Here is a 22340-nt window from a genome sequence, read left to right as displayed (position 1 = left end):
CTAACAAAACTAAGAGTACAGGAGAAATAGATTACCTCCAAAAATATAAAATACCCAAATTAACAAAAGTCCAAATAAAGATCTTAAATAATCCAACCTCCGGAAAAGATGAAGAAGTAGCCTAACAAAAGGAAAATAACCTCTTGGATCTGATGGATTGACAGGAGAATTCTTTCTAACTTTTAAAGAAAATTGATGGAAACACTACACAAATTATTCTTAAAAACTGAGAAAGCAGTATCAAACTCCTTTTTGTGAGACACATATAGTCCTACTAATAATACCAGGGAAGGATAAAGCAAAGAAGGAGAAATGTAGACCAATGTCGTTGATGAAATCAATTTAAAAATTTCAAATAAAAATCTGTCAGACTACAACAATTTATCTAAGAATCACTCATTATGACTAAGTTGAATTTATACCAAGGATGCAAGAATGGGTCAGTGTTAGGAAACCAATCAATATTATCATGTTGAAACAAAAACATCCAAAACAACATGATTATCTCAATAAACACACAAAAATCCGATATAATATACCATTTACTTACGCTAAACATCTTTCAATATGTAGCCTTAGAAAGATCTTATAAAATATCATTAAAAGTATGTATCTAAAATGAAAAGCAAACATTAGATGAAATAGAGGATATACTAGAAGCTTTTCCACTAAATACAGGAGTAAAGCGAGAATGCCCACTCTCCATGCTATTATTTCATGTAGTTTTAGAAATAATCAGTAAAAATAGAAATAGCAATTGCTAGAAGTTGTAATAAGAGAAGAGAAAGAAATTAAGATGTGAAGATAGGCAAAGAAGAGATAAAACTATTCCTTTTTGCTGACGATCTGATGGTTTACTTAGAAAACACTAGACAGTTAGCAAAGATACAATTGAGACAATGGTTCAGTAGTAGTAGGCTACAAAACGAACCCAGAAAAAAACAACAGTATTTCTATATAATAATAACAAAACTTAAGAGGAAATCCTATTCAAACTAACTACAAAATGCATAAAATATCAGGGGGTCAGTCTTCTAAAGCATACAAAATTTGTCCATAGATTCAATTAGAGAATGCTTCTTAAAGAAATACAGCGTACCTTAAATATCTGGAGGAATATTGTGTTTATCACTGGGCCAATATGATAAAAATGACAGTCCTTCTGATGTTAATTTATAGTATTAATGTTAAACGAGCCAAACTATCAAATAGATATTTTATGGAACTTGTTAAAAATAATAACAAAATTCATTTGGAGAAACAAAAGATCTAGAATATCAAGTGAAATTTTTAAAAAAATAAGTATGATGGGGAAATTGTACTTCCAGACTTCAAACTTAATTATAAAATTGTGCTCATCAAAATAATCTGGTGTTTGTTCAAAACAGAGAAGTAAGTAGATCAATGGAACATACTAAAAAAGGGGAAATCAGAAATTATGTAATTCAATGGCATAGTATTCTTTAAACCTGAAAGTTAAGAAAGAACTCCCTATTTAATAAGAACTGAGAAAATTAGAAAGCTGTCCAGCAGAAATTCAGCTTAGACCAACTTCTTATACCATATTTCAAATAAATTCAAAATTAGTTACATGACCTTAATGTTAAAGATAGTACCCTAAAAATTAGAAGAGAAATAGATCATATGCCTTTGACTTCTGTGGGTAGGTTACATATTCTTTTTTTTTTTTTTTAGAATACATGTTCTTAACCATATAAGAGATAGAAGCAGATTATAATATGTGAAGTAGATAATTTTGATTACATGAAATTGAGAAGCTGCTGCACAAACAAAATTAATGCATGTAGAATAAGAAGGGAAGCAGTTGAATGGGGAAAAAATCTTTCTGTCACATTTCTCAGATGAGCATTTGGCAAAATGACAAGCCGTTTCTAAATAGGTAAGTGGTCAAAGGATATAAAGAGTTCTTAAAAGAATTCCAAACAATTAACAATCATATGAATGAATGCTCCAAATCACTAATAATAAGAGAAATGCAAATCAAAACAACCCTGAGATTTGACCTTATATCTAGCAAATTGGCAAAGGTTACTACATTCCAGATGCATTCATTTTGTTTGCATGTGAAAATTAATTTCCTATTCTTTCAATAAAGCCCTTTTGTTAAAAGAAGCAAAAGAAACCAACACATTGCCCATTTTAGATAACATTTACTCAGTTGTGCATCTCTGGCCTGCCATTTTTCTGCTGAGTTGATGAACACTGGTTCTTGCTATGAGGTCAGAGGACTTGAGTTTCAGTGCCAGCTAAGATAATTACTAGCTGTGTGACCTTAGACAAATTGCTTAACTTCTTTCAGCCTCAATTTCCTCATCTTTAAATTGAGGTGGGTTGGATCCTTTCTAAGATCGCTTTCAGATCTCTATGAATTTGACAAAAGATAAAAGACAAAAATCCTTCATAGTTAACTTTGAAATGTGATTTTGTATTTATTTATAGATAGCTTTATATTTGTATTTTACAAAAGACCTACTTTAATGTGTCTTTGCCATAGAGGTGACCCTATTTTCTTTTTTTTTTTTAGCATTGTGTAGAATTTATTATGTACTGTAAATTTAAAAAAAATTTATATTAATTTTTTTTGTTACATTTGAAGTTCCAAACTGTCTCTCTTCCTTCCCACCTTAAACTAGAAAAGGTCACCATTTTATACAGATTTATAAATATACGTAAAATTATACTATGCATACTTGTGTTTTATTAGTTCTTTCTCTGGAGGTGGATAGCATCTTCCTTCATAGATACTTTGTAGCTGATTTGAGTATTTATAATACTCAGAATAATTTGGTCTTTCATAATTATTCTATGAGCAGTATTGCTATTACTATATACAATGTTATCTTGGTTGTGCTCATTTTACTTTTCGTTATTTCATGCAAGTCGTTGCATGTTTTTCTAAGATCATTGAGCATATCATTTCTTATAGCACAGTAGTATTGCCCCAACTTGTTTAGTCATTCTCCAACTGATTGGCATCCCTTCAGTTTCCAGTTTTTTGCCACCACAAAGAGAGCTGCTATAAATATTTTAGAACATATAGGTTCTTTTCCTTTTCCCCTGATCCTGATAGTGGTATTCTTGGGTCAAAGTGTATAATTGGGTATAATTCCAAATTGCTCTCCAAAATGGTTGGATCGGTCCACAGTTCCACGAACAGTGTATTAGTGTCCTAATTTTTGTACATCCCCTCCAACATTTGTCATTTTCCCCTTCTATAACTTTTGCCAATCTGATAGGTGTGAGATCTCAAAATTATTTTAATTTGCATTTTTCTAATAGATAATTATTTGGAATGTTTTTATGTGACTCTATGTAGTTTTGATTTCTTCATCTAAAAACTGCCTGTTTGTATCCTTTGACCATTTATCAGTTGGGGAATGGCTCATTCTTATAAATTTGACAATGCTCTCTATATATTTGAGATGATCCTGGATTAATAAAGGATGTGCCACTGTAATGCAAGTTCTGGTAGGTTCTTCTAAACTGGAAAAGATTTGAGTATAATTCCAGCAATAGGATTGTGTCTTCTGACTAGAATGTCTAAATATAGACTGGGTTTACATGTAGGCCATTAGTAGACTGGTAATTAAGTGATACATTTTTTGGTCATTGTAATTTATCAAGGAAAAAATGTGGAATCATGATAGGGACCTCAAAAACCATTTAATCAAACCCCTAATTTTAAAAAATCCTTTATAGCATACCTTGCTAGTAGTAACAAAGGGGACTGACTTCATCTCAAGATAGCCCATTCTACTTTCAGATTCTCTTAATTCTTAAGAAATTTATGCTTATACTGAGCCAAAATCTGCCCCTCTTTAGCATTATTGCTAATTTTGCCTTCAGGGCTAAACAGAACATGTTTAACGCCTCTTTCATGTGAAGATCTTTCAAATGTTTACAGATAGCTAACATTTCTGATAATTTTTTTCTTCTCTAGGCCAAATTCCTTTAACAGGTACTTGTATGACATTGATCTTTAGTCATCTCACAATTCTAGTCACCTAATTCTGGGTGCTCTCTAATTTACTAATGTCCTTCCTAAAATGTAATGCTCAGAACTGAGCATAATACTTCAGATATGTCCTGATGAGGATAAAGTGTAAGTAAGACTTATTGTCCCTTTTGTTTTGGACATTATGCCTCTCAGTGTGGCCCAAAATCATGTTATTGATTTTGGCTCATACCCTGTACAATAGTGCTCAGTTCTGTGCAACACTTGGATTCCTTTCTACTCAACTCAGCTCTTCAGTTGTAGAGTGGGATTGTTAAAGGGTGCAGATGGTGTTAAGAATGACATTGTTTCTGTATTGCATGTAAACCTTAGTTTAACTATTGTTACTCCAAATGACAGATCAGCAAGCCAAAATACTAATAGAAGAAATGAATTTTTATACTGATATATAAATGTAACCATATGAGTTGGTGAAGTTTTCTTTAGGGATTGTAAGGGCAATAAGAATTATCCTTTCTTTTCTTTTTTTTCTTTTCTTTTTTTTTTTTTTTTGCTGAGGTGATCGGGGTTAAGCGTCTTGCCCAGGGTCACACAGCTAGTATGTGTTAAGTGTCTGAGGCTGGATTTGAACTCAGGTCCTCCTGACTCCAAAGCCAGAGCTCTATTCACTGTGCCGCCTAGCTGCCCCAAGAATTATCCTTTCATGTTCATCTTGCCTTGTCCATCTTACCTTGCATAAGGCATGATTAGCATATACTTAAGGAATATCATGAAGTTAATTGCATAATTGCAAGATATGTAGCAACAAGTGTTACAGAAAGTGAATAAATTGTATGAAGTTTTTAATAAGATTTCCCCCAAACCAAGTCAATATATACATTGATACTTAGTGACTTCTATGGAAAGGTGTACCAAGGGAAGTACTTTGGTAAAGTATGTTGGAAAATTTGGCTTCCAACTAAGAAATGAAAGAAGCCAAAGAGTTATAGACTATTCAGAAGCTTCACACCTATGTATTCTGAGTATATTTGTCAAGAGGAGATGTGGAGGGCATTGGACATAGTATTGAACATTTTAAAAAATGAAATTTAGTATATCTTAACAAATAGGTATTAGCTAGTTACTAATGCAGGAATTATTTTAGAATCAGCCATAGAATAATCAGTTCTGAAATCAAACTCAACAACAAATTAGAAGAAACTGTATAGGTAAAGATTTAACATTGCATATAACTCCAAGTCCAACCTGACCTACTAAAATAAGCTGTGGACCTTAAAAAATGGGAATGGCCAAAGATAAATAATAATAATAATAATAGTAATAACTCACATTTGTATAGCTCTTTAAGGTTTTCATAGTAGTCTACAAAGGTAAAGATATAGATTATTGATAATAATGGCTTCTTACAGAAGTTCTAGCCCTTATAAAGCTGACACCATAATGAGAAAACCAAAAGAGCTCAGAAACTACCTCAGGCAGCAAACAGTTGCTGTCCTTGCTAAATGGAGAGCCCTGGAAGCCAAGGGCATATCTGATGTAGTAAAAAAAAAATAATCCACCTTTGTAAAACACTGTGCGAGGACAGCAAATAATTTTAAGTGCTCTTGCCTCATAAAAGAAATGAAACATATTACTTATCAGACTTACAGATGGGAGAACAATTTATGAATAAGCAAGAGATACAGAGCAAACTTAGATATAACATGGGTAATTTCGATTACGTCAAATTAAAAAGTTTTTGGACAAATAAAAATGTCACTAAGATCAAAAGGAAAGCAGAAAATTGGGAAAAATTCTTATTGACAGTTTCTCAGAGAAAAGTCTCACATCTCAAATACATAAAGAACTTTGTCAAATCTGTAAGAATATGAGTCATTCCCCAGTTGACAAATGGTCAAAGGTTATGAAACAGGCAGTTTTCCAATGAAGAAATCAAAGCAATTTATAGTCGTATGAAAAATACTGTAAATTGTCGATTAGAGAAATACAATTAAAACAACCATGAGATATCATTTTATACTTACCACATTGGCTAAAAATGATTGAAGGGAAAGTGATAGATGTTGGAGGGGATGTGGAAAAATTGGGACACCTCTTTATTGTTGGTAGAATTGTGAACTGATCCATTTTGGCAAGCAATCTGGAATTATGTCCAAAGAATTATTAAACTGCCTATACCTTTTGACTCAGCAATACCACTACTAGGTCTGTTTCCAAAGATGATTAGGAAAAAAGGAAAAGAGCTTGTATGTTCTGAAATGTTTATAGCAACTTTTTGTGGTGGCAAAGAACTGGAAATTGCAGGGATGCCCATCAATTGGGGAATGGCTGAACAAGTTGTAATATACGATTGTGATGAAATATTACTGTGCTGTAAGAAATGGTGGACTTGATGATCTTAGAAAAACATGGATAGACTTGCACAAGATAGTGAAGAGCAAAACGAGCAGAAGATAATGTTTTATACAATAACAGCAATATTTTTTAAGAACTACTTTAAATGAATGTCTTTTTGACTACTATAAATATCCAAAATAACTATAAAGGACATATGAAGAAGGACACTATCTGCATCCAGAAAAAGAACTGATGAATAGAAATATGTATAGAATAATTTTACATATATATACCTGTTTGTGTGTAATGGTAGCCATCTCTAGGGCGGCAGGGAGGAGGGAAGAAAAAAATAAGGAAAAAATGAAAAGAAAGAAATTTACATGATAACTTTATTATATATTTAAAAGGAATAGCAAGTTGTACATAATAGATTTTCAGTTTCATGTGCAGTCATCTTTTTATCATATTATATTATGAAAATGTTCGTTTTCTGTAAATTAAAAATAAAATAAATAAATGTGGGGAAAAAAAGAAATGGAGGGGAAATTGAACCTGAAAAAAGCTTACCATGAGATACAGCTAAGCCAGTTTGATCTAAGGTCATTTATATATAAAACTGGAAGGATAGCAATTAGGTAGAAAATGAAAGTGATTTGTCAGTATTTCTCTTGCAGTCTAGTCTCGTCATGGATGACAGTGGAATGTTTAGATTCATCATCTCTATAGCTAATGTGTACTATATGAAGAAATGGAAATGACACTAAAGAAGATGAAGTTGGACCAAATCAAGCATCAACAGAAGAGATTTCTGCTGGAAGTGACACAATTTTGAAAGCATCAAGGGGTTGATTTTTAAGAGACATTTCAAAGAGATGAAAATACCAAACACTAGAAAAAGTCAGACAGTATTGTTACCCAGAAAGCTTATTGAGAAAACATCAGCAACTATTGACCCACATGCATACTTTCTTATCTCTAACTGAGAATTTGCTCAACATGTATCAAGGGTATCTAAACTGTGAGAACAGAATAGTCAGCCTTTCACAAATGATACTTTATGGCATATCAGAACTTCAGCCACATAATTTACTGAAAGGTATAGAGAAAGTAAGAGCCTGCAAGAATTGTTAATGACAACAGTTTTTACCTTGAGGCCCTTCTCCCACAAAGTGTGTGGCCCATATACATAGTAATAGATGTAATTACGGAAATGGTTTTCTTCAGTGACCCTCTGATTATCAATATTAAATGAGGAATAAAATAGGGATATGTGGGTTCACCACAATTATGGAATATGTTTCGTGTGGAGACCAAAATGCAGAAGGGATTCCTTATATATCAGGAGGTAGTCCACATGCTCTTGTTTATTTATGGCATTCTGATTACATCAAACCCCAGAGTCTCTATAGTGAGGCACGTAGAGTGTCTTTTGCCCACGTTATGACATTCAGTTGGATAGAAAGTTCATTAGGCTAATTTATCAGAAGATGTATCTTGGACAATCACTGCAAATGGACAATGGGCTGGGTTCAGAATTGAATGAAAGGGGAAGAGTAAGTTGGATTTTATGATTAGAAATTGTGCTTCAATGTCAACAACTGTAAACTACTCTCTGACACACAATTTATTTTTAAACCCCAATATTCTCCTGGGAATGTTGTGTAGCTATGAATCATTGAATGTCTATGTCCTCTAGGATCAAATATAAATTCCTCTGTCGAGCATTTAAAGCTCTTCATAATATGGCCCCCTTTCCAGCATTAGATATTTCTCTTCTCCATATACCTTGTGGTCCAGCCATATTAGCTTGCTTGCAGCTCCTTACACATGACATTCCATTTCTTATCTTTTCACCGTTCTTGTAAGGCTCTTTCTCTCTTTATTCCATCTTTTAGAACCCTGATTTTCCTAGAGGCTCAGCTCAAATATTTCTTTCCCTCTGAATCCTTTCTGGATCCCTCCAGCTGCTAGTGCCTTCATATATTTCATATATACATATATATACATATACATATATGTATATATATGCTGAACATAATTGCATATTATGGAAGAAAAATTTTGTACCATGTTTTAGACACAAATCTACTAAAGATAAGTTAATTAATTCTAAGTATCTCTTCTTAGACAAAATCAAAAGGGAAGGAAATCCATTCTGCCTTTCAAAATTTCTCTATCCAAGTAATTTTCAAGTTAAAATTTATAGAGTTTAAGGACAAAGACAGATTCCACAACCAATATCAGACATGAACAAAATCTAGGCAATAGTTTTAGTTCATCAAATAAAAAGTATTCACTTAATTTTTTGTGCACCCTGAAAAGTCATTTCCCTAAAATCTTTCAATCTTTGTAATGTCTTGTAAGGATTCTCCTTTCTTCTTGATCAAAGGTCAGCAGAAGAGATTATTTGATTACTTGAATAAATATACCCCATTCTAGGTATCATTCTCAAATATTATCAGCCCTTTTGTATGTCTGTTTTCCAAAATTATAGTGAGAGAAACTTATATACATAGAACATAACAATCTAATGAAATAAAATATAAAACACGAAGCAAAAATTATTACCAATCTAATAAAATTAATACAGTTGAGTACATCTGTAAATTATCTGCACAGAAAAGCATTCCAGGCTTTTATCTCTCAGTTTTGTTTTTCTATTCTGGTTGCAATATAGAATAATTATCACTTTAACCTCATAGCTATAAAATGTGCTGTCATTACTGTCTATAACACAGATTGTCCCCATTTGATTCCCCCTTCGCCAGAAAATTGCTTCCTTCATAATATGTTCCTTCTCACTAATCTTTAGTCTCTCCCTGCCTACTACTGTCGTCTTCCCTTCTGTTTATAAACAATGCCTATTCTTTTGTGTATTTGCTGTAGGCATAGTTGCTTTTTCAAATGTTCTATTGTCAAGAGTATCTTTATATTTTTCTTATTGTATTTTTAAATTCAGCTTCACGATTAGACTGTCAATTTAAGCTACTTTTAAGTCTTTTTCCCCTGTTACAGACTCTGATTGACCTAGAATGATTTTTGTAAATCGCAGAATTCCATTTCTTTGTATTGTTTCAGTTTTTCACTTTAAAACGTAATTTCTTTACCTTATACTTCACTGCTTTCAAATGTTCCAATTGCTTTGCTAGTCCTATATATTTTTTCTCCACTGAATCTGTCAGTGAGCTAGCACAATTTTCTTATGCATCTCAAATCTGTTGCTTAACTTCACTCCTGGGCGATCAGAGGTGAAACTTCCAGATTTGTTGACATAATCAGTCTGTCTCTGTCTCTCTCTTTCTGTTTCTCTCTCTCTCTTCCCCTGTCCTTCCCTTTCTCTCTCTGTCCCTCTTTCTCTTTCTTTCCCTCTGTCCCTCTCTCTCTTTCACTCCTTCCCTTCCCCCCTCTCTCTTTCTCTCTCCCTCAGTCTTTTCAATTTGCTTTTTTATGACCTGTCAACTTCATAGGCTGTTCTATTCCTTTTAGTTGACTTTGCTTTTAATATAATAGGCAATCAAATTCTGCCAAATCATTCAGAGAATCCCACTGGGGTCCAGCAAATCTTTTTTTTTCTCTACAAAAAAAGAAATATAACCTTTTTAAAAAATTTTTTTTGGCTTTCTCCCTTAAAGCACACCTCTCCTTAAGGCTATTTTTATAAGAGTTAAAGAAGCCCCCTTCAAGTTGGAGAAAAGAGAAAAAGTTAAAAGGACAATACCTACAGGATGGGTTTCTTAAGCAGCTGAAAACTGCAAAAACAGTTTTAGAGGGTTTTCTCTGCTTTTGGATTCATTGGAGAGAAAAACTTTTAAACTAGCTTTATTTTTTTTATCTTTAGGTATTAAACATCCTTTTATGGAAGAAATAACAATAGACTCAAATGAACGATAAAAATAAATATTTTGTTGCAAACAACCATTCACATAGCTTCCCTAAAATCTGTTGAGTGAACTATTATTTTAGATTAAAGGATGCTTCCTCTGAAAAATTTTAGCCTAAAATACCAATTCAATTTGTCTAAGAATTTGCAAGTTTCATTTCTGAAGTAATTGAGATATAAATGCTGGCCTTTCCTGGAGCAGTTGTATTTTTATATGCTCTAATCCCCGAGGGCCTATCCATCCTTTTCCAAAGTTGGACACCCAGGTCTGACCTAACATATTGTGAAGGACCTGTTCTCAAAGCCTACCAAACCTGTAAAAGAGCCTAATTCCATTCTCATCCACCTGGGGACTCTGGCTTTAGATCTCAATGACAAGAGAAACATAATTGTATATTTCACCAGCCAGTGGATCTAATCTTCATCCATAAAACAGGAAATCTGGTCTTGTTTCTGTAGCCCTTACTATTGCTCTGCATTTTTACAGTCATTTTTGATACAAAGGCATCTCTATCTTTAGATGCCTCATTTCTTATGCTGGAGGACTCTGGACCTTGTTGGCTACTTGAGTATGCTAAAGCCAGCTCATTCTGGCACTGGAAAATGCTATAAATCGTAGCTTAATTTATTCTTTTGTTTATTATCTAGATTTAAGGAAGTGATGGAGGAAATAATGCTGGTCAAACTTAAAGATGTTTCATGTGTGCATTTTTTTTCTAGAGAGCCAAATGTTAAACATTTACCAGCATACCTCTGGATACTCTCTTATTAGTAATGGGGAATGTGACAAAAAAAAATCAAATCAAAAAACCACGCAACAGAAAAAAAAAAAACAAAAAACAAATCCCACCAATCAATGAAACTCAATTAAAGGCTCACCCAACTAGGAACATAACTTTAGACTTCATTGGCCAACAGAATTCTGGCCTCAGCCACAACCTGAATAGTTTTGCAGCTTATTGCTGCCCAAATGCCTCTTACTCCAGCTTCGCTGGGTATTTTTCAGCAGCTTCCCGGTTTTTCTATGTAATTGATCTTACTCATTACTGAACTACATATCTGAATTCAGAGTAAATCCACATACACGAATAAAGTCGGGTATGACAGGCTTGATTATGGATAGAAACATGAACAAATATTTCTTAGTGTGCCTGACAGACTTGGCCTTTTCTTTGACACTATATAAAGAATCAATAAGACTGGGACACTATACCCTTAAAAAAACCTTCAAACAAATAAAATCTTCCTGTAGGAATTTAAAAGGTTCCTTACCTCTATTTAGTTGGCCATGGACATCTTTCAGAGTAGGGAGTCCAAAGTCATGCTGGTTTTTGTCAAGTGTGGCATATCTAAGTCCAAAGGTACCATTTAATTATGAAAGAAAAATTCTCTACTCTGTGTTTTAGGTATAAATCTGCCAGAGACAAATTTGTTAATTAAATATTTCAAAGCATCTCTGCTTAGAGAGAAAAACCAAAGGGACAGAATTTTATCCTGCCTTTAAAAATCCCTCTACCCAAGCATTTCCAAATTACAGTGGATAGGGTTCAAGAACAGTTACAAATTCCATAATCAATACAAAACAGGGACAGGAGAAGGGGGTGGAAAGTCTAGGCAACAATTTGTTTATCAAATAGTAATAGTCACTAAATTGGCACTCCCTAGGGCAGCTAGGTGGTACAGTGGATATAGTGCAGGACCTGAAGTCAGGAAGGCCTGAGTTCAAATCCAGCCTCACACATCAGTGTGACCCTGAACAAGTTATCTAATCCTGTTTGCCTCAGTTTCCTCATCTGTAAAATGAACTGGAGAAGGAAATAGCAAATCACTCTAGTGTCTTTGCCAAGAAAACTCCAAACAGGGGCATGAAGAGTTGGATACGACTGAAACTGAACAACAAAATTGGTACACCCTTGAGAATCATTTTCCTAAAGCCATTGAATGTCTCCTTAACCACTTCCTCTAAAGAGTCTCCTTTCTATCTGGTCAAAGGTCAATTCAAGAGAAACTATTATTAATTAAGTCAGTCAGGCCTATTCCTTCTTTTAGTCTGATCATTAGTCTTATTATTTCCTAATCTGATCAGGCTTCCCCCCTTTAGAACAGGGGTTCTTAAGCTGAGATCTGCAGATTTCTTGGGGATCCATGAATAAATTAGACAGGGCCTTAGAAGACATCTAGTTCAACTTCCTCATCTTACAGATGAGAAGGCTGAAGCTCAGAGAAGTTAAATAACTTCCCCAAAGCCAGAGCTGAGATTTGGACTCAGTCAAGTGCCTCCAGAGGCTGATGCACACGTGGTTCACGATGCACAAAACTAATGACAGCAGTAGTATGGAGCGGTACAGTCCTTAATTCCCTTGTGTTCCATGTCCAGTGATGTCTTAATTTCCCAGAGGCTATTGGGGAATTAACTTTCATGTATAGTTAGCACTCACAACCTTGTGGGACATATAGTACAGAACACTCCTTGGCACCACTCTGAGACAGAATTCTGAGACAGAATTCTGAGACAGAATTCAAAATTCCACTAAGTGTTCTATAAGAAGTCAGTTTTTTATACATTAGGGTAAACTCAAAAGTTAGGCCTGTACTCCTAAGCACTCCATTACATCAATAATCTTTATGGAATGGTTTGTATATGAATTTGTCTGAATCCTGCTGGAACTAGTCAGTCCATTAACATTTATTAAGCATCTACTGTGTCAGGCCCTGTTCTAAGCTCTAGGGATAAAAAGAAAGGCAAAAGGCAGTTCTTGCTCTTAAGAAGCTCACAGTCTAATGGGGGAGACAACATGCAAAAAAACTATCTACAAATAAGCTACATACAGGATAAATTTGGAATAATAAATGGAGAGAGCTACTATAATTACGAGAGATTGAGAAAAGCTTCTTGTAGAAGATGAGATTTTAGCTGGAACTTCAAAGAATCTAGTGAAGCCAGGAAGTAGAGATGAGGAAGGAAAACATTGTGGCTTGGTAGGTAATTAGTGAAAAATGTCCAAAGTGCAAAGATGGAATTTCTTATGTGAAAATCAGCAAGGAGGTCAGTGTCAATAAATCTCAGAGTACATGGCAGGGAGAGGAGGAAGTAGGTGTAAGGTGTAAGAAGACTATAAAGGTGGGAAAGGCAGATTATTAATAACCTGGGCTTTGAACACCAAATGGAAAGATTTTATATTGGATTCTTCTGATGTTAGGGAACCAATGGAGTTTATTGAATAGGAAGGTGCCATAGACAGACCTGCCCTTTATGAAAATCACTTTGGTAGCTAAGTGGAGGATGAGACTGAAGTAGGAGAGACTTGTGGCAGCAGAGACTAACCAACAGGCTATTATAGTAGTCTAGGCATGAGGTGATGAGGGTCTCCACCAGGCTGGTGACCATGTCAGAGGAGAGAAGGGGGTATATTTGAGAGATGTTACAAAGGTAAACTCAGCAGGTCTTCGCAACAAATTGGATATGGAGAGTGAGATAGAAGAGTCAAGGATGATACCTAGGTTGCAAGTCTGGATGACTGAGAGGATGGTGGTGTCTTATATAGTAATTGGGAAGTTGAAAAGAAAGGAGGGGTTAAGAGAAAATACAATGAGTTCAGTTTTAGACTTGATGAATTTAAGATTTCTATGGGATATCTAGGTTATGATGTCCAGTAGGCAGTTGACGATGTGAGACTGGAGGTCAGGAAAGATAGATATTATAGGTATCTATCATCTCTATGCTAATGATTCTCAAATCTGCTTTTAAGTGGAGACACCTATTTTAGACCACCTTCTCAAGTTTAGCCACAATTTATATGAATGAATGGATGGCTAGAAGGATGAATCAAAAAATACTGAGTGCTTACCACATACCTATCAATCAGTCAATAAACATTTATTAAGTGCCTGCTATGTGCCAGATACTGTGCTAATCTGATTATACAAAGAAAGGTTAAAAAAAAAGACTATTTTTGCCCTCAAATAACTCACAATTGAATACGGGAAGACAATAAATAAAAAGGAAGCTGAAAAGGGGAGGGAAGATACCCAGCTGTAGGAATGAGGAAGTGCAGAGGAATGCAGACAGGTGGGAAATGAAGAGATAGTCTGGGTGCCCTCCTTAAATGGAGGATGTGAGAGGAGTTTTCCACTCTTCACTTTCCACTTTTTCCAATCAGAGGGAGGGAAAGGTTACTGATGAAATGTGAATTCTAGAGCTGATGTAATCTTGTAGGATGGTGAGGTTCCTGGAGGGCATAATGAAGCCCAGACTAGCCATTTTGTAAAGTAGTACTTCCATTTATGTGCTCCACAATTATCTAATAGGATCATAGAATTTAGAGCTATAAACAACCTTAAGGCATCATCCAGTTCAATCCGTTCATTTTACAAATGAAATTGAGACCCATTGAAGTGAGATGATTTTTTTTAAGCTTTAAGGGTTATCTCATAATTCTAGAGTTTGGGGATATGGTGAAAAATTTGTGCTCAGCGTTTCAAAACCCTTAATGGATATGCCATTCTGTTTTTTTTCTTTTTTTTTTCTTTTTGTTATTTTTTTTCATGGTAACTTGTATTTATTTTTTTTTGTTTTCAACATTTATTTCTACAAGATTTTGAGTTCCAAATTTTCACCCCATCTCGCCCCTCCCCCCCACCCCAAGATGGCATGCATTCTAAATACCCCTTTCCCTAGTCTGCCTTCCCTTCTATCTCTCCCCCTCTTCTCTTATTCCCTTCCCCTTCTATTTTCCTGTAGGGCAGGATGGATTTCTGTACCCCATTTCCTGTATTTCTTATTTCCCAGTTGCATGTGAAAACATTTTTTTTAAACATGTGTTTTTAAAATTTTGTGTTCCAAATTTTCTCCCTTCCTCCCTCTCTACCCACCCTCATTGATAAGGCAAGCAACTCAATACAGGTTATATATGTGCAGTTTTGCAAAACACTTCCATAGTAGTTTGACCCTGTTCCTCCTCAGAAGTATTTGCTTCTGATTACTCCCTTTCCCAATCTGCCCTCCTCTCTATCATTCCCTTACTCTCTTGTCCCCTTCCCCCCCCCGCTATTTTCCTGTAGGGTAAGACAGATTTCCACACCCAATTGAGTGTGTATGTTATTCCCTCCTTAGGTCAAATCCTATGAGAATAAGATTCACTCATTCCCTCTCACCTCCACTGTAAGAGCCTTTTCTTTTCTGTTTATTTTTTTTGTGGGATAATTTACCCCATTCTACCTCTCCCTTTCTCCTTCTCCTAGTATATTCCTCTCTCAGCCCTTAATTTTATTCTCCAGATATGACCCCTTCATTTTCAACTCACCCTGTGCCCTCTATCTATCTATCTATATCTATATATACGTACATATAATTTTTTCCCCTCCAACTACCCTAATACTGACAAAAGTCTCATGAGTTACAAATATCATCTTTCCATGCAGGGATGTAAACAGTTCAACCTTAATAAGTCTCTTATGATTTTCTCTTTCCTGTTTACCTCTTCATGTTCCACTCGAGTCTTGTATTGGAAAATCAAATTTTCTATTCAACTCTGGTCTTTTCATCAAGAAAGCTTGAAAGTCCTCTATTTCACTGAATGACCATTTTTTCCCCTGCAGGATTATACTGTTTTGCTGGGTAGGTGATTCTTGGTTGTAATCCTATTTCCTTTGCTCTCTGGAGTATTATATTCCATGCCCTGTGGTCCCTTAATGTAGAAGGTGCTAAATCTTGTGTTATCCTGATTGTGTTTCCACAATACTTGAATTATTTCTTTCTGGCTGCTGGTAATATTTTCTCCTTGACCTGGGAACTCTGGAATTTGGCTACAATATTCCGAGGAGTTTTCCTTTGGGGATCTCTTTCAGGAGGAGATTGGTGGATTCTTTCCATTTCTATTTTGCCCTCTGGTTCTAAAATATCAGGACAGTTTTCCTTGATAATTTCTTGAAAGATGATGTCTAGGCTCTTTTTTTGATCATGGCTTTCAGATAGTCCAATAATTTTTAAATTCTCTCTCCTGGATCTATTTTCCAGGTCAGTTGTTTTTCCAATGAGATATTTCACATTGTTTTCTAATTTTTCATTCTTTTGGATTTGTTTTACAGTGTCTTGATTTCTCATAAAGTCGCTAGCTTCCAATTGCTCTATTCTAATTTTTAAGGAAGTATTTTCTTCAGTAAGCTTTTGGACTTCCTTTTCCATTTGTCCAATTTTGCTTTATAGGGCATTCTTCTGTTCATTGGCTTTTTGGACCTCTTTTGCCATTTGGGATAGGCTATTTTTTAAGGTGTTATTTTCTTCAGTGTTTTTTTGGGTCTCCTTTAGCAAGCTGTTGGCTTGTTTTTCATGATTTTCTTGCATCACTCTCAGTTTTCCCTCTACTTCTCTTACTTGCTTCTCAAAATCCCTTTTGAGCTCTTCCAAGGCCTGGGACTGATTCATATTTTTCTTGGAGGCTTTGGATGTAGGAGCTTTGACTTTGTTGTCTTCTTCTGGTTGTGTGTTTTGATCTTCTTTGTCACCAAAGTAAGATAATATAGTCTGACTCTTTTTTCGCTGCTTACTCACGATCCCGGCCAATTACTTGAGTTTTAAACTCTTTGTTAAGGTAAGAGTCTGCTTCCAATGTGGAGAGTTTACTGTCCCAAGCTTCGGGGGTTTGTACAACTGTTTTCAGAGATACTTCTAGGGACCTGTAAATTTTTATGATAAGGGACGAGGTATTTCCTCTCCACCACCACAACAAGCTCCACCACGCCAGTGCTCCTCCTCACCCCAGGACTGCCCCTAAGAACTGTGACCCAGATCCAAGCACAGGCAAAGCAAGAGATTCCTGCCTCAGCACTGGCAAAGAGATCCCTGCAATCCCCCTCTGATCAGCCACTGGATTCCCCCTCAGTCTGTGGGCTGGAAGCTCAGGAAAAAGCCACGGCCCTGTGCACTCAAGACTTGCGGCTGAGACCTAGCTCCTCTCTCACCAAAGTCACAGACTTTTCCCACTGACCTTCTAAGTTGTCTTTGGCATTCAGGGGTTGAGAAGTCTGGAAACTGCCACAGCTACCTGTGATTCAGCCCTCTGAGGCCTGCTCCAGGTTCTCTGAGGCCTGTGTGCCCACGCTGCACTGCGCTCCTCTCCCAGCCCGGCATGATATACCTTTCTGATCAGTCATCCAGGCTGTCTTGGGCTGGAAATTTGTTTCACTCTGTCTTTTTGTGGGTTCTGCTGCTTTAGAATTTGTTTAGAGCCATTTTTGTAGGTATTTGGAGGGCTTTGGGAGAGAGCTCAAGACAGTCACTGCTTTCCCTCTGCCATCTTGGCTCCGCCCCCTGGATATGCCATTCTGTATTATGATTTAACCATGTTACAAGGCAAATTTCTTTTCAGTTCTGTGATTCTCTGTGTCTACAATGGTAGCCTATAGTTTTATAGTCATTTGAGCAGAGTTCTAAAACTCCACTAATTTATGTATATAATATATATTTAATAAATACACACTTGTATATATGTTTATGCATATATCTATCTCTTACTGCTTTGGGCTCTACAGGTCATTTATAAAGTGATTGCATTATCAAATTATTTTCAATAGCTCAATCATATTTGTTATTTAGTGTGCTTAATTGAGTTTAAATTTGCCTGAAGCATTGATTTCATATTTGTATCTCAATGCAAAAATAAATTCACCAGAGTGAAAAATTTAACTTCAAAGGACAGGCTTAGAAACTTGCCTGTGAGTAGAAATCCCTTTAAAAATCCTTCAGAACATATTAACTTACCACCTTAGAGCAGATGGTTTCTCTGTCATCATTGTGAGTAAATGGCTTAAAGGAATTGTGGGATTCATAAATGTCAGAAGGGCCTGCATGTTATGTTAGTAGCCCTACTGAGGTATATGCATGACTAAAAATGCCAATTTTACATAATCTAAACCAGAAAGATTAAAAGAGTTTTTCACTGCAGTTGAACTAATCACCATTAGTACTAAGGTTTCAATAGCCAAGTTAGTCATGTCTATTGTTTTTTAAAATTTATTTATTTCACCATTAATTTTTTTAAAAATTGAGTTCCAAAATTTCTCTGTCCCTCTTGCAAATGATATGATAGGAATTATGTATGTGAAGTCATGAAAAATATATTTGCATAGTATCCATGTTGCAAAAACAACCACAACAGCAATAACAAGAAGCAAGAAACATAAAGAAAATTTAAAAAAAGGATTCTTCAGTCTGTTCATCAGTTCTCACTCTGGATGTAGATATCATTTTTCATCATGGATCCTTTGGAGTTATCTTAGATCATTGTAGTGATCAGAGTAGCTATGTCGTTCACAGCTCATCATCAACAATAATATTATTGTTACTGTATACAATGTTCTCGTGGTTCTGCTCATTCACTTTGTATCAGTTAATATAAGTCTCAGGTTTTTCGGAAACCATTACTCTCATCATTTGTTATACCACAATAGTATTCCATTATATTCATATACCACAACTTGTTTAGGTATTCCCTAACTGATTGACATCCTCTCAATTTCCAATTCTTTCCCCCTACAAAAAGAGCTGCTATAAATATTTTTGTACAAATAGCTCCTTTTCCCTTTTCTTTGATATCTTTGTGATACAGACCTAGTAGTGGCATTAATGGATCAAAGAATATGCCCAGTTTTATCACCCTTTGGGCAAAGTTCCAAACTGTTCTCCAGAATGTTTGGACCAGTTCACAACTCCACCAACAATGCATTAGTGTACTTATTTTTCCATATTCCCTCCAGCATTTGTCATTTTCCTTTTCTGTCATGTTAGCTAATCTGAGAGGCATGAGGTGGTATCTCAGAGTTTTAATTTGCATTTCTCTAATTTGTAGTGATTTAGAATATTTTTTCATTTGAGTATTGATAGCTTTGATTTCTTCTGAAAATTGCCTGCTCATATCCTTTGACCATTTATCAGTTGGAGAATGGCTCTTATTTTTATAAATTTGACTCAGTTCACTATACAGTTAAAAAATGAGGCCTTTCTCTGAGAAATTTGATATAATTTTTTTTATCCCAGTTTCCACTTTCCTTCAAATTTTGACTGCACTGTTTTGTTTGAGCAAAAACTTTTAAATTTCATGTAATCAAAATTATCCATGTTATTTCCTGTGATTCTATTCCTTGTTTGGTCTTAGGTATGTATATTGTTAATAATCATGTGTATTTAATTGGTTCTAGAATTTTTAAAATATATAATTCAAATGGACATTTTTACTGTATTTGGTCTTTTTAAATATAGGAAGTGTAATTTGAAGATAAATGAATTTTACTGGAAGTGCTTTGTGTCTTTTGGTTAACATACTTGCTTTTTGTATAAAACATATATGATGTGTTATTTAGCGCTTAAAAAATACCTTAGGATCAAACATTAGTATTCTCTCAAAATTGTCTTCCCCTTCTGTTTTCATATTAAAAGAATCAAATATAATTTGAAGACTCAAACAATATCCATATTCTAAATGAATGTCACCAGCTTTTATTTATAATTGGCTCTTAAATAAAATATATTATTTTAAAATTTTGGTTTGTCAGTAAGCAAATTTAATCAAAGTATAATAATTTATGAACTGGTAACATTCTGTTATATTAAGATTAACTGATATTTCTTTTTTATCTTTTTTTTCCTAACAGGTGTCTGCTTCAGAATGGTAAGTCAGTACACAGTTTTTTTTCCCCTCCCTGTTTTTACAAATACTAATGTTCTGGTGACAGAACATTATACTCTTCTATTAGTGTTCAAAATCAGAAAGTTTCACTACATGTTTCTTTGACAGCCTGTAGCATTTAACTAATATACTTTGTCTCTGGACTATTCTCGTTGTACATAAATACAGAATGTTAAGATTAAAATAGACTCTTCAAAAATAATTTTTCTCCTCAGAGTTTTGTTATGATTTAGAAACATTAAAATATTCCCAATAGTAACAAATATTATGGGTATTTTTTTATCCTTGCTGTGAATTTCAAGATGTGCTTTATACTTATAGCAGATTCTCTTTAAAAATTTAGTTTTAAATATCAAACATGAAATGTGACTTTTTTCACTTTGACTGGATAATGAATGTAAACAGTGCAAGATCACTGAGGAAAAAAATAAACCCTCTGAACAAAGCGTGAATCTTGTAAAACCAAGAATAATGTTTCAGGGATTTCTCTCTCTTCTGGAGTTGGGTTATAGCATTCTGTTGTTTGAGTTACAAACTTTCAAAAAGTTCTGTATGCCATATATTTTTAGATAAGATATATGTAATATAGATATATATACATACATATATTATAACACAATATTGTATGTGTGTATACATGTATGTATGTAAATATATACACACAAATATATCTTAATTTTTTATTTTTAAATTAAGAGATCATCAAGTATGAACACTTGCACAGACAAATAATATAGAAAAGAAGATTGTATAAGAAAATGTTAATATTATGTATAACTTGTTTTTTAAGTATATATTAAATTTAATATGATAGCATCAACACTATCCTGCTTCTCTGTGTCTCCTTCTGAAATTCTTCATACTCTCTTCTGTTTATTTTTAAACTACTATGGCCAAATACCCGCTTCTCCCAAATAAAAGTTATCCCTTGTAACTATTAAGTATAGTCAAACAAAACAGTTCCTCAGTCCCTATTCTTACCCCAGATTTTCCAGTTTCTTCTTTACCACTATCCCATGTTAATATCCTTGCATTGAAATCACTGAATATCAAAATACATAATGGTTTCATTTGGAGGGCTTTAATGACATTCTTAAAATTTCTCTCCTCTTGATCTTCTGCAACTAGTGGTTGGTGCATAGCCTACATTTTCATGGTAGTCTTTTTGCACATATTTAGTTGAATGTTTCAGTATGAGTTTACCAAGTGTCCTACAAAATAATGATTCTTGTCGTCTTTGAAATAAAATAAAACCAAATTTACTGATTCTTTTATATCCCTTGTGAGTCATTTTTCCTTTTTTCTGCTATTTCCTTTTTTCTTCCAATTTCTAATTTTCTGAATTTCTAATGATAATGTCGAGATTGATAACAGTTCAGTACTTCAGTAGTATGTCCACTCATTGTTGTTTGGTTATTTCAGTTGTGTCCTACTCTTTGTGACTCCATTTGGGGTTTTCTTGGCAAAGATACTAGAGTGGTTTGCCATTTCTTCCTCCAGCTCATTTTACAGATGAGGAATTGAGGCAAACAGGGTTAAGTGATTTGCCCAGGATTACATAGCTAGTAAATGGCCAAGGCAGGATTTGAACTCATGAAGATGAATTTTCCAGATTCCAAGCCTGGTGCTCTATCCACTGTGCCAACTAGCTGCCTCATGTCCACTCATTGGTCATTTACATTTAAAATACCAGTAGTGAGTCTAATTTTATTATGAATTAGTCCATATACCACCATCTTTTCCACAAGAATATTGTGACTTTGCCAAATGCATTGCTAAGTAAACTACATCTATAATAGTGGAGAGATTACAAATGTTCCCTTTGTAACAGAGAATTTTTAAAAAAAATTCTACTTTCATATTAGATTAAAATCTAGCATTCCCCTTTATTCTGCCTCAGTGGAGATAGAAAACAGCTGGTCACTATTTTCATAGAGCTAAAGATATTAATTTTTCATTCTTTCCTGCAGACTGAAAAATTCTAGTTTCTAACTTGTTCTCATAGCTACTATTTTCCAGCACATGTTGTAAATTTAAATGGTAACAAGGGGGAAATTATTAAAGTCCAAATCCCCTTTCTCCCTTCTGCACATACCCATTTTATAGCCGTCTCTAGTTAGAAAGCAGTGAACTTTTGCACCCATTTAAATACCAGAAAAAGGTATTCCAATGTGTTAATAAAGTTATGGCTATATTAGGTATTAATAGAGGAAAAAGGTATTATATATACTGCATGGAAACAATCTTTATATGGTTTCTCTTGGAAGCATAATTGATTTCTACTTGAACTTGATTTTAGGCAATTTGAGAGGAATTAACATTTAGATCCTATAAAACAAAATATTGTAGGGAATAAATTTTTGCAGTTGGTATTGTTGTTTTGTTGTCTTGTTTTTCAAAATATCATTAAACTCTTTAGGAATATTTTACCTTTTCTCTTATGTCAGTGCTAGAGAAATGTTTA

General features: G+C 34.5%; 1 protein-coding gene across 1 annotated transcript in view; it reads left to right on the top strand.

Moving 5' to 3' along the window:
* ACYP2 (acylphosphatase 2) overlaps nt 1–22340 on the top strand; it is a 232381-nt gene that overhangs the window by 6406 nt on the left and 203635 nt on the right. The window contains exon 2 of the mRNA XM_027865452.1: nt 19842–19858. Within this exon, the coding sequence (XP_027721253.1) occupies nt 19842–19858 (17 nt within the window). The remainder of the gene's footprint in view (nt 1–19841; nt 19859–22340) is intronic.

Source organism: Vombatus ursinus, unplaced genomic scaffold (assembly GCF_900497805.2).
Source record: "Vombatus ursinus unplaced genomic scaffold, bare-nosed wombat genome assembly UNPS02014778.1, whole genome shotgun sequence".
NCBI classification, from domain to species: domain Eukaryota; kingdom Metazoa; phylum Chordata; class Mammalia; order Diprotodontia; family Vombatidae; genus Vombatus; species Vombatus ursinus.
This window is presented reverse-complemented; position numbering and strand designations above follow the sequence as displayed.